Here is a 13461-nt window from a genome sequence, read left to right on the forward strand (position 1 = left end):
ATCACTCACACCAGCCATGCTCGTTGTAGCAGGTTTTTTTAAGCGTGATAGAAACAGGTCCTGAGGTAATTCAAGATACTACAGGTCCTCGATTTTGTGCTTTCCATTTTCCAACAAAGGAAAGGAGCGGAATTTAATTTGCTACAGTGTTGTTTTTTTAAAAGAAGCCTAGGGATAAACCATCTTTGGTTTTGTGTAACTAACCAGATCACAGCCAAAGTAGATCAGATTAACTGCTACCGAAAGATTGTGTTGACAAACGGAACAGAAAAGACTCTCAACACTTCTTGTGGATAGAAAAAGCACAATAAAACGTACAAAGCTACTTGCCAGCAAGCTTGTGTTTAACCTGTTGCAAGCAAAGGGTGGAGGAATAAGATGTAAAGGGCTTTTATTGATCAAAGATGTTCAGATGCTGTGACATCAAATGCAAAGCATTACGGGCAAGGGCCTTTCACTGCCCTTTTCATATGTATATATTTTTAATACGTGGCTGAAGTTGTCTTTTTAATTATTCCACTTCAGCTGCTCTAATGCCTGTTAGCAACAATTATGGCAAAAGCAATCTCCACTGGGGACTGAAGCACCACAGCCAGGCTTGTCAGCGCACACAGCTCAGCCTGCTGACTCCCTCATAGGAAACATTTTCAATTAAAATGTGGGCAAAATCTGGATAGAAACGTGTGATTATCAGACTCATTGCTGATTTCCTAGAACAGGAAGCAAATCACACCATGCAAGTAAAAATACATTCAAAACATTTAGTTATCGGAGGGTTAGGTTTTCTCCTGGGAAGCACGGATCTCAGTGCTGCATTTCGCAGAAGGATGGTAGGCAGAAAGAAGCCAACAAGTGCATCTCTGGGAGTTTCTGGAAGATTTCTCCTTTCCACAGCGGTTCTGTAATAAAATTTGACCAAAGCACTCGAACTCCAAATTCCTTCCCTGGCAATTCACTACCTGGATATTGAGATTTTCTTTGGTTTCTTAAGGAAGCAAGACTTACGTGTTCATAAATTTTTATTTTTTGTCTGGTTGATTAATTTCAACTCAAATTGGAGAGGGGGAAATTCCTCAAAAACACCAAGTTGAACCGGTCTCATGGAAAAGGTGGTGGCTACGTGGAGGCAAAGACCTTAAATAGCCTCAACTCAACAGTGTTAGGGGAGTAATGAGAATCTGCAAAGATGTTATGAGCACCAGCTGGAGGAGTCCTGGCTGCAGGAGCTATGCTGATCCTCGGACCACTTGGTACAGGCATACACAGACCACAGCACCCCCTCACAGTGCAGCCAGGTCATGGGGTAACACTGAACTCACAAGTCACGGCCACACCAAAAGTCAACTGGTGCGTGCCTCAGAAAGGAGGCAATGGTAGAAAGAACAGGCAAGCACGTACTCTGAGACAGAAAAAGCCATAACTGACGAAGCTGGAGAGCTCTTTTAACCATTTCAGGTGTCATTAAGCCACTTCTGGCACTGTGGGAAGCTATTTCTAAATGCATTTGAGTAAGGCTGAAAGTATCATTTTAGATATTGGATCACTGGGGAAAAAAAAAAAAAAAAAGAATGACAAAAGGGAAATAAGATTCCCCTTTGGGTCTAATCAACATTCGCACATCAGCAGATGCTTTTCGACTCCTCTCAAATAAAAACATACGATGGCATACCTTCTGGTTCCTTTATGGGACACTAATTACCGACTGCACAAAAAGTCTAATCAATGTAGCACGTGACGGCTCTTCTTCACACGTTCTTCACTCACAACCTGAGTTTGTATTTATTGGGATATAAATATCCCAGCAAACTGGGAGTCAGCAAACTGGGAGCATGGCGCGTGTTTCTCTGGCTTGCAAGCCCCACAACAGCGACCACAGGGGCAATCAGTGTCTGCTTGACCGTGTGGCTGAAGCAACGCGTGTTTGCAAGCCATGCTGCTCCCCTGGGAACTTGTCTGCTCTCCCCTGTGTCCACGTGCTGACAGCAGGACCTCGGCTTGAATCTGAAATCTATTTTAGAAGTGATTATGGTGACAGTTCCCGAATGGGAGCACAGACCTGAAATCCTCATCAAATATTTATCTGCTTTATCACCATTCAAAGATAATTTTAAAAGAGATGGGAGATTATAAGGAAATACTGCTACCGACTTACTGATAAATTTAATCCAACCCATGTTATCTCCAGGCACTATCTCAGTGGCACATAGGTGGCCCTCCCCAAAACCAATACCAGCAATTTGACAGCTCACCAGACAAACACTACAGATCCGATTTCCAGATACAGAGGACACACACAAAAGGGAAAGAGCCACAGAAAGAAGCTGAATAATTTCCTTAAGTATGGAGTATCGTTAGCATATGCAGGTAGGCATTTTGTGATGCAAAAAGAAAACACAGGCCGTTCATTTCACAAAGCAAATAACTTAGGAAATGATTAACAGGAAATCAATCGTTGTTACTTATAGATCTATTCTAATGGATGGAAAATAAAAAATAAGGAAACAAAATCATAGCCGTTTTGATGAAAAATTAGATAGGAGTTATTGAAGACAAAACAAAGAGCAAAATCATACACAACCCCATCTTTCTAATTGCTGCTTATTGCAATGCGCAGTCATGTTTAGCATCGTTAGTCCAAGCGCCTGTCCATAGCAAATGCCATATTGCAGAGTTGGATGTACACTAAAATCCTCTGGGCTGAGTTTTCATTTCAAAACACAGAGAATTACTTTGAGGACTACTAGCACTGTTCATTGGGTGTATTTACAAATCAGAGTGCAATGCAGGGAAAACTTCTATGCCTGTAAGACATCTTAAGTTTTTCTTCAGAATAAGCTTTTCCAGATGAGAATGAGTTGTTCTGGCCGCACACGGCATACAAACTGCGACGTGTTATATGCTGCTCATCTTTTTGACTGGGCACCACAATAGTTATTCTCCTACCTTCTCTCTCCACCACACTGGATTTTCCACAGAATCTTCAGATTTCCGAAGAAGCTCGTGATTAGGAAATAACAGGAGCAGAGAATCAGAGTCACCTCAGCAGTCTTAAAAATCCAGCCATAAACTCTTCGAGTCTTACTACATAGTACTATTCTCTATCCTTTGCAGGCCTACAGCAGCCTGATGCTAAAACACACCTATTCTGCACGTATTCTTAAATCTTCTATTTCAAACTGGTTCTAGTTTAGTGGGATGCAGAAAACAGATGGTAAACCCAAAGTGCAGCAATGGAGTTGCCATTTCCAATGAGCTCCGAGTTGCCTTACTAATTCCTTTAATTCCTTTCTTTTCCTTTTTTTTTTTTTTTAATGGTTTACATTAGTCGGTATCACTTCAATGAAATGTTGGCTTTCAGAAACTACAATTTAAGCAAAATTAATCTTTAAGACGTAAAATCTTTCATATCGAGTCTAGAGTTCACCGGGTTTTTGGCCAGAAGTCTTTGCAAAATGAATGCCAATTTATCAAACCTAAATCTTGCAAACTCAATGACCTCCGGAGTTTCTAGGTAAAATTTCTGAGACAGAAAAAGGAAAGGACCAGCCCACCTCCCCACCACCAAATAACCTCAAAGTCCAGGCACTCATGCAGGCTATTAGAAATCCTTCCTAATGAAGGCAAAACACCAGGCAGAGACTTGAACTTGCACATCCCACCTTCCAGCCTATGCAAACATAGACATCACATTTTCAACAGAATAACCTTAGAAATCATTCTGATGCGGGGTGCACAGAATGGGAAAATTCTTTTTTCCCTTCCAGTACCACTCAGTACAACCTCCATCTTGCAAAGCCTCATAAATAGAGCATCACATGAATAAGTAACAGAAAGTGCATCAGAATCAAAACAGGAAGAAAAAATGGAAGGAAGAGAGAAAGGAAGAATCATTCATTTCAGTTTAACTTTCCCCGTGTTGTTTTTGGTAGATCTTTAAAATCTGTGAGTGATATTCAAGCTGAACTAAGTAATTACCAATTTTTTGAGATGCTTCAATAGTGCCAGAATACTATTCTATATTGTGTTTAGTAGCTAGCATCCATCTTGGGGGATGCCTCAAGCATCTAGCAATGTGTTGATATTTGATCTTTTCTGCACTGACACGATGGCTTAGTTTCTCTGGGTATTAATGTATTGTTCCATAATTAATATACCTGGCATATCCAAAAAGAATTAACCTCGTATTCTGAAAAGCCAGAGCCTAGATTAGGTAGATCATGATAGGGTGTCTAGTGTTCTTAAGAGCCAAAAAATTAACATTCCCAGTTTAAACCAACTAATGAATTTTAAATTAAAAGTTACACCGATGTTGTGATCTGTGCTCTGATAGACACTGAGCTAGCTGAAAACAACCTAAGACATACTGGGAACAGTTTAACTACTGTACTCCATAGCTCCTGACGGGTGGAACTGCATTGCTCCTCAAAGGAGTAAATCACTTCTGCCTTTTGATGTTGTGCAGCTTTCCAGATCTGCGTTAGTTCACATGCAGCCCGTCCAAGCGCCTCCCTACTGCAGTGCAGTATGCAGCATGGACATACCACAGAGATAGGCAGAAAGGAAGAATTTAACCAATTCTCCACCAAGCAAAGCAATAGGGTTATTCACAGCTATATCGTCACGGAGATCTAATGATGCACCAAATGCAGAGGCACCTGAGCTCTGCCTTAAGGGCAGCCCATAAAACAAAGCTGGAGTTATTCTAGGGCCAGCACAAAACTTTCTCTAAGGCCTTGTACTTCACTTCTTAAATCTGCAGCAACAGCCAGTGAAGTGATTTACAGTTCAGGACCTTTGAAGAATCAGTTACCAGAGCCTGATTCACTGGTGTGCACAGATGTCTTCAATGTCACTTACCATTGCTCTACAGATGCAGTGTCCTAAAAGATAAGATTATTTCCCCGTATGCCTGCCCTAAAATTTTAGGTAGACATATAAGACTTCACCTAGGTCTGGAAAAGCTTGTTTAAAGGAAATTCATACTCCTGGCTTGAGTCTTGGCATTTACATCTGCCAAAATTGGTAGGATGCATTCCAAGGTACAGTAAGTGTCTCAGTTTGTCAGCTGCCGCTCAGCCTGACCTAGGCAATTAGTCCAAGTCATCATCCAGACAAGTCACCTGTTAATTTCTACAAGACATGCAATATTTTCCTCAAGTTTGCAGAAGTGAGAATTGCGACACCTTGCAGTATTTTTTTTATTACTGCAGTCAAATGAAAATGCTGCCGTATTAGAATCAGTTAGCAACAAACTACTCTGAAAAAAAAAAAAGAAAAAGATTAATTTTCCTTACACTTGGTGCTGTAAGCACAGGTATGCATTCATGGAAATACCTCGCCTTTAGCTTTATTCATTTTGCTTTCAAACCGATATCCAATTTGAAAGAGAGATGTTTTGATCCTTCTGCTAAACATGGATCAAACCCTGTATTTCACTTGCAGATACAGTTTCCAACTTAGTCATCATTTGAAGTTAATCAAGGCATTTCCTCATCTTGTAATTTCTCACCTGCAGGTAGTTAGAACTATGATTACAATTAAAATTACCATTAAAAACTTCACGCTGTGGTTTCATTACCTATGTCAAAGGAGTTATATTAATTACGAATTATAATATTCACCGAGTTGTGTTAACACGCATCTCAACAGGAATCATGAGATTTCCACTGAAATTTGCAGTTCAAGGCTAAATTTGGGTAAACACCTGAGAACTCAAGTTAAAACTCCACTTAATCAGAGAATGACTCGGCCACTCGAGTTGTCAGAGAGACAGATCAGTACATCGGCCATGAACACACTGACATCAGTGCCTTGCAGGCTGCTGCTCATCACTCGCTCAGGAAAAGGTCTGGGAACCAACACAGTTCCCTTCAAAGTCAACTGAAAGACTCTCACAGCACCTCTGTGACTCCTTCCAGCAAGTAACCAGGTGTAATTACATGCAAGGCCGAGGGTGGTGTGCGATATATGGCATTCCTATCTCTGGATATAAAGGCAGCAGTCTGGCTGCACAGAGACAGCGTCCAAGATCTGCACAGTTCTTGCACTGGCAGAAGCAGCCACTGTTCTCCTGCACAGGGCCATACTGCATTTCCCCAAAGGAAGCCTTTTAAATTGGGTCACTTGTTCCTTTTAAGGGTAAGTAACAGATAAATTGGAAATCTCCCAGTTTATTTGCAATCTGAAAATATGAAAGCCATCTCTGCTATAACCTCTGAAAGGGAAGGTAAAAATATATTTTATTTTCTTATTAATGTAAATGAATAAATAGGTATACATGGAGTAAATTAACTACAAAGTAAAGCAAGCATTTGAGCCTTCATACATGTCACAAAGCTAGACGATGTAGAAATAAGCAAAAATTATTCATAGATGACCCACAATATATCCACAGTTACTGCACATATATAAATCCAAGTCAAAGTGTTAGATAAAACAAGCTGATGTCAGCAAAAGAAACTGGTCCCATCTTTTATGAAGGGCCTTCACACTTTTCCAAAATAATTACTCATCTTTCCACCTTGTCCTATAGTTACACGTGTGTGCTCTATATACCCTTCTCTGGGAGAACTTTTCTTTATCTATTTAGGTGACCATTCTCTTCCTTCCTATTTTCTTAAGATCAGAACAGACAGTCAAAAGAAGCTGATGATCGTATAACAAATATGAAAGCAAATAGAAGCATGCAGACAATCACCCTGATATTTCCGTGTGTACTTTGTGTCCTTCTCTTTCACCTGTCTTCTAAAGTGAAATTCTTCAGACTGAAGACTGTCTCGTGTATCTGCATACCCTTACCATGACACAAAGCATGACAGAGCCCAGAGAGATACTGTATTTTCAGCTGACAGTCCTCAGGAGTTCTTGGTATCATCCTGCCACTATGTCTTGGTTAAAGAGGTTGCAGAAGTGTGGCAGAATGGTTCTTCAGCTCCCCACGGCCACCCATGTGCACAGTGCTGACCATCACATCGCGTATCACAGCGACAAGAGCTTCAGCAACAAGTGAGATATAAACTAAACACCGATTTCACAGACATGCTTACGGCAAGGACCTTAGAATAACTTGCTGCAAATACTGAAATTAATTCTTAATAATCTGGAAAAAAAAAAATTAAACTTAAAAAAATTGCAAGCACTACTAACTACTTAGGTAATACAATGAGAAGTTGCGGTGGATTTATTCAGAAGTCACAAATAATGAAATATAAATTGAATAAAGACATTTACAGAGAAGGAGATTTGCAGGCAGCATGCAGCTGGCAAGACAGAATTCTATTGTCATGAATAAGCTGGAAGTGGGAAAGAGAGAAGGAAACAAAGATAGTCAAGGACAGCAAGATTTAGGGACAAATGGCACAAAGAAATCTGTTCATAAAGAGAAAGAACAGAAAAAAAATGAATTAAAAAATAAAGTCATGAAGGAAAGAGAAACAAGGAGGATGTGCGAGAAGAATCCAGCTCTCTAGAAGGGCAATTTTTAGTTACTAATGGAAGTACCACCTTCCAGAAAAGCTGCTGCTTGCACGTCTAAATGCAAGCAGCTTTAAGGGAAGTCCAAAAACCCTCGGGCGTAAGAGTCAAAACTGTCTGACTTGGGGAGCTGAGAGAAGAGACATAACATTTCATATCCATTTTCCGTCTGCAACCCAAATCTGGCACAGATGGCTCGCAAATGATTGTCACTGCCAGAAATCTGCGAGCGATTGTCACCACCAGAAACCCCTTGGCCTGGTAGGAGGTGAGTTTTGCTCTCGGCCTGGATGTTGATACCGCAAAGGTGGCCGGAGGGCAGAACCCCACGAGGCAGCCGGGCGGTCAGTGTCTGTCTCCCAGCCCAAAGCGTTCCCTGCTCGAGGCAGAGCGGTCCCTTCAGCCTCACCCCCCGACTCCAATCCCCCTCCAGCCCTCTGCAAAGCACAGGGAGCCTCGGCTGCACTCCCAGCTCCGTTGCTGATCTCCCTTGAGCTGTGCCCCATTTCCTTGCAAGCCAATTCCCTCCAACTTCCATTGGTCTTCATTCCCCTCTCTGGCAGAACTGAAGTGATATTTTATTTCCCTCCCCCTGCTCCCTGCCTGGCTGATGTAGGCTATCGGCAGCAGGGCAGCAGCTGCCTCTGAAGATGTGCTTGTACAGCTCCTGCCACTGATGCTGGGCACAACAGGGCTTTGATCTCAGCTGCAGCCTCTACGTGCTGTAACAGTAACACCTATACACGAGCACAGGCCCCCGCTAAGAGAGCTCTAACTTCAATGCATTAACAGCCCATGACCAGGCTGATTTTATACATAGCAATAACCTGAGACAAGACAGCCTAATTCAGAGCAGAGCAGACACATGTTCTTTGTACCTTTTCCTTCGGAAAAAGCAAAGCTCTTATAAATTATCCATGCCGTTCCCCACAGGAGGCAGCTGAGAGCAAGCTCGCCTGCGCTGTGATGCGCTCACCATCACAAACTGCACCTTGCAGAGGGGGCGAGCACTTTAGCTGTGCTGCTGCCCCTAGGATGGATGATATACCAGCATTTCAAAAAGCCCGGAGAAACAAGCGTGGGACACCCTTCATCTTCATGCGCATTCCCGTTCCAGAACTTGTTTACGCATCACGCTTTCAGCAATCTTCTTAGCTGCTCTAATTGCTATGATTCAGGAATTTACAACACAGCTCTGCTCCCAACACAATTTTCATCCCACTGCAGTCCCTCACCTTGCAAATAAATACGCAGCGACTCTTTACAGCTGCAATTTCTAAGCACAACCTCAAAACTTCAGAGCAAATTCGTAAAAGCTAGGAAAATTGAGCCTCCTAAAAAATGTCCCACATAAAATAACGAATATTATTACCATCACCCTGTATATATCAAGAGGCACGATGCCACTGCGTAAGCAGGCTGTGGATCGCTTTATCTGCGTCTTCCACTCAACGTGTACCCAGGGCATAGCCCACGGGGTCCTGCCGGCCACAGCAGCTCCATCCCTACAAATCCTCCCAGAAGCAGGCATCTGTGCAGCGGTCCCGGGGGGCTGGCGGCAAAGTTACTCCTATGGGTACTGATTGCAGCTGAAAGTCTCTATATATTTCTCATTAAACAGGTTGGATAGTTCTATGAAGGCTGCTTTAAAAGGTATAGTATGAAAACTTACTGCTAAAGAAGTAAGAATGTAACAATAATAGGCACTAGGACCTTACTCCAAGCACATTGATGCTTCTATCTTAGGCAGCAGCTTAGCAACAGTTTCTTTTCACTGCAGTTAAGTAGTATGGGGAATGTCCTTACTTCTCTGAGGCACAACAGCATAAAATAAAAACGAGTATCTTGATTTCAGGGATTCCCTGCATTAAAAATGAGCTCAGGAAAACAATGTGAAACTGGAACATATTTCTAAACTAAAAAAAATTAACTTCTCTGAATCGGTAACGATTCCATCCATTTTTGCTTTGTATTTTCTACTGGAAACTGCCAAAGGATCCCCAAGCAAAATACCCCTGTGCTTGAGAATGTGAATCCTAACAAAGTTCTCCCTTACTCCCAATGGCCATCCGGAGTCACCTTTTTGGAGGGGAGAAGGAGGGAGGAGTACATGAGCTGCAAATGATTTTTTACTTAAGTCTAAACTATTTTGATTCTTTGTAATAAATGACAGAGATATTATTAAAATGGGTTCAGTTTTGTATTTGTTTCTTTAAAGAAAACTGTAGGCAAGTATACCTGGCATGTAGTCATATAAGCAAGGACTTAATCATATGCTTGAATTTCTATCTATGAAATACGTTTTTTTGAAGATGAATGCAATGTATTTACATTAAAAATCCCTTCCCAATTATATTTCATAACATTAGCAAACTTGAATCTCCTCATCCTATGACTATTAGTGTTTCAAAAACACAATACGGAAGAGAAGAAGAAGAAAAGGCATTTAGGGCAAAATGCTGAAACCCACAAATAATATGGACCTTTCATACACCTTAGTATGAAAATACTTGCACTGACGCTGAAAGAATTGCTTCGTGTTTTTTTGTTAACTCACCCAAAGTGTTCTCAGCATCTTAAGAGCAGAAGCGTAATCTGCTGCGTGAGTTTGGGACGTGCAGAGTGCTTAAAGAGTTGTGCAAGACACCCAGAACTGACTCCCTCTGGATCGTGCCACTGTAAGGAAAACTGTGACATTTTGCTGAAGGAAAAAACACTTCTCTGAGTTAATTCAGGTACATAGCTGTGCATACACTCAAGGGGGCAAGGAACAGGCCCCCGAACTCTGAGGGTGCAGCTGTGGGACTCGCTACAGCAAGCAGGAATGCGAAGCAACGGGGCAGGTAAGGACGGGGCTGTTTGCTCCCAGAGAGAAGACGAAGTATCCCAAGGGGTGCACACCTGGCTGCTCCCTCACTTCGCACGTTTCACTTCCACAAAAGGCGACTTTGACCTAACTTACAAATAAAACATTTTCAGACATAACACTGGGAGGCTGCTGTTTCCCAGACGGGCACGTTTAGGGGCTCCTGGAAGCAAGATTTGCACAGACCAACCTCTGCCTCTGGAATTAGCTCTCTGGAGACGGCAAAATAAGTCAACTCCCTTGAGAGAGCCCAAATTATAGAAGCCTAAGCCCAGACCCGTCAGAGCAGAAGCTCGGTGTGTTCGCCTTTTGCTTTGGGGGCACTGCTGGCTGTAAGCACACGGTTAACATTCATGAACACCGTGTTGGAAACGGCACAGCTACTGTCACACCAGCGTTTCCCTGAAGATCCAGGGCTTTGTCTCTGCTCGCTTCCCTGAACCACGAGGAATAAAAAAAAAAGAGAAAAAGCGGCTTTATCCCCTTCTTCTGCTGCTCTGTGTGTGGCGTTTCCCCGCGGCGGCCCGCGGGCTGCGCTGACGCACGGGGCCGGCGGGCAGCGGCCGCGGTCGCTCCTGGCAACGGCGGCGCCAATGGCAGCCGGGCGCTGCCGGGCGCTGCCATAGCGATCCCGGGGCTCGCCATGGCGGCAGCGGGCCCCGTCCCGTCCCGTCGCGTCCCGTCCCTCTCCTCACCTGTAAGGGATCCAGTCCGCCTGGTGCCTCGAACTCATCTCTCCACGGCGGCGGTGCCCGGAGCCGGGGGGTGAAGGAGAGGGAGAGGGAGAGGGAGAGGGAGAGGGAGGGGAGGGGACGCGGCGGCTGCTGCTGCCCGAGTCGGATCCCGCCGCCGCGCCGCGGGCAGCATCCTCCGTCCGGGGCGCCGGTTATCCCGGCAGCGGCCGCCGATACCTCCCCCCGGGGAGGGCTGCCGGCAGCAGCAGCACCACCAGCAGCAGCGGCGGCGGCGGGCAGGGCTGCATGGGGAGCGGCAGCGGGGCGGGGGGCGAAGGAGGGGGCGGAGGGCGGGCAGGGAGAGGGAGAGGAGGGAGAGGAGGGAGAGGGAGAGGCAGCGCCGCGGCCCCGCTGCCCGCCCGCCCCCCGCTGCCGCCGCCGCGCTGAGGCAGCGCCCGGGCAGGGCGAGGAGCGGGGCCGCCCCCCGAGCCGGGACCGCCCCTGCCCCGGCAGCCGCAACGCCTCCGGTCACGGTGACGGCCGAGCCCTGAGGCGGCCGACGGGCAGGCAGCGCTCGCGGGTTCGAGCCGCGCCTCAGCAGCAGCCCGAAATGCCCGCGATTCGACCCAAAATGGCTGAGGCGGCGCGGGCTGAGGGCTGGGGGGGGGAAAGGGAGGGCAAGGGCGGCTCTGCTACAGCCCTGCAGGCGCGGCGGCAGCGTTAAGGGGTGTTTGAACTGCCAGCCCTGCCATGGAGACCGCTGCTCCGCCAGCTGCCGTCAGCTTCTGGCTCCACGCTTGTTTGCTCAGCGAGTGGATAAAGCAGGAGGGTGCCTGTATGCTTCACTCGCATGAAATGTTGAAAAGCTGTTTCCTATAAAGGCAGAACCCTGAATATTAACAGAATCACGGAATCGTCTAGGTTGGAAGAGACCTCAAGATCATCGAGTCCAACCTCTGACCTAACACTAACCAGTCCCCACTAAACCATATCCCTAAGCTCTACATCTAAACGTCTTTGAAAGACCTCCAGGGATGGTGACTCCACCACTTCCCCGGGCAGCCCGTTCCAACACCTCACAACCCTCTCGGTAATAAACACGGTCTGAAGAAAGAAAGAATTAAAGAAAAACATAATCTCTCCTCTTTGCTCTGAATAATTGCCATCAGACACCTAATATCTGTTTTGTTTTGTTTGTTTGTTTTCTGTTTTGTGTATGGAAGAGATTTAAAGAAAAAGGTTAGCTGGAGCCACCTTTGTGCACAGAATGGGCAGCGGGGAAATAAACCATCAGGAAGTTCGGTGTGGCACCCACTGCAGCCTGGAAAGAGGTAGAATATATAGAGAGAAAAGAGAAAGGAGCACCTAAGTGAGGGAGACACGAAGCTCTGACTTGCTAAGCCAGCCCCAAATCACAGTGTTGGTCCTCTACAAGGTGGTGTGAACTCATGCAGAAGGATGCAGGTTATCCCACCTCAAGGTACTGCAGAATTGGAAGGATGAATCATTAAGAGTGTGGAAAGGTGCACGTCTGAGCAGAGAGTGGAAAAAAACTTCACCTAAGAAAACAGAGACAAGGAGTTTAAAAGTAAGTGTCTAGAAAAAAAATAGAGAAGAACAGCAATTCTGAGTCTCCTGTTTTCATAGCGTAAAAAAACAAGGAGGCACTTAATGACATTATAATTTAGAAAATTAAACACAGATTGAAAGAGATACTTTTTCAACCAATGTAATTGTATGGTAGTTCGCTACCAAAGAACATGTCTAGTAGGGCCAGGAAACCAGCAAGAGCCAACAAAGCATGCTTAGCAGATACCAGAAATGTTACTGCATCATTCACTCTCCAGAGCTTTTGACAAGCTGTTTTATTTAAAGCCAAGACCCTGAATTTAAACATCTTCCAGAAGCCAAAATGAGATCCGCCATTAAGGAAGAGTTCTCCCAAATCCGCGTGGATAAGGTAACTTGCTATTGCTTGACCAGCATCAAACACCAGACTTGGCAGACCCCAGTTCCCACTGGGCACAATCTGGAACCATAAAACAACATGCCTCACCAGCCTCAACACCCGTGTTACAAACATGAGGAGGCAGCTGCAGGAGAGAGATGCCTATCTCCTGCTACCATGCTGCCAAGGCTTCTGTAGAAAAGAAGAAATAAGAGTCAAAAGCTCTCAAGACTGGTAATTAGAATATCCATTTTCAAAAAGCCGTAAGTGCGAAGTCTGATAGATGAGGTAGTGCACACAGAGGGATCAAAAAGATCCCTCTGAACCTTTGAGCTATATGAATCGTGGAAGTGCTTACTGTCATTTAAACAGCCCAAGACCATGTTTGTATTAAATACAAAACATACAAGATTTCTAGATATTCAGAAAATGGAAGACCATCAGGGTGTCCTGGAAGATGGGAGTACACAGCAATTAGCTTCCATCTAGGGAAAGCTGAC

At 44.8% G+C, this 13461-nt stretch overlaps 1 protein-coding gene across 2 annotated transcripts in view; it reads right to left on the reverse strand.

The window, feature by feature from the left end:
- The window catches only part of TUB (TUB bipartite transcription factor), a 70289-nt gene extending 58975 nt beyond the window's left edge, over positions 1–11314 (reverse strand). For both annotated transcript variants that reach the window (XM_084287580.1, XM_084287579.1), the window contains exon 1: positions 11035–11314. In XM_084287580.1, the coding sequence (XP_084143706.1) occupies positions 11035–11072 (38 nt within the window). In that variant the 5' untranslated portion in view covers positions 11073–11314. The remainder of the gene's footprint in view (positions 1–11034) is intronic.
- Between the last annotated feature and the right edge of the window lie 2147 nt (positions 11315–13461).

This window comes from Netta rufina (assembly GCF_964035555.1).
Source record: "Netta rufina genome assembly, chromosome: 5".
Classification (NCBI taxonomy): Eukaryota; Metazoa; Chordata; class Aves; order Anseriformes; family Anatidae; genus Netta; species Netta rufina.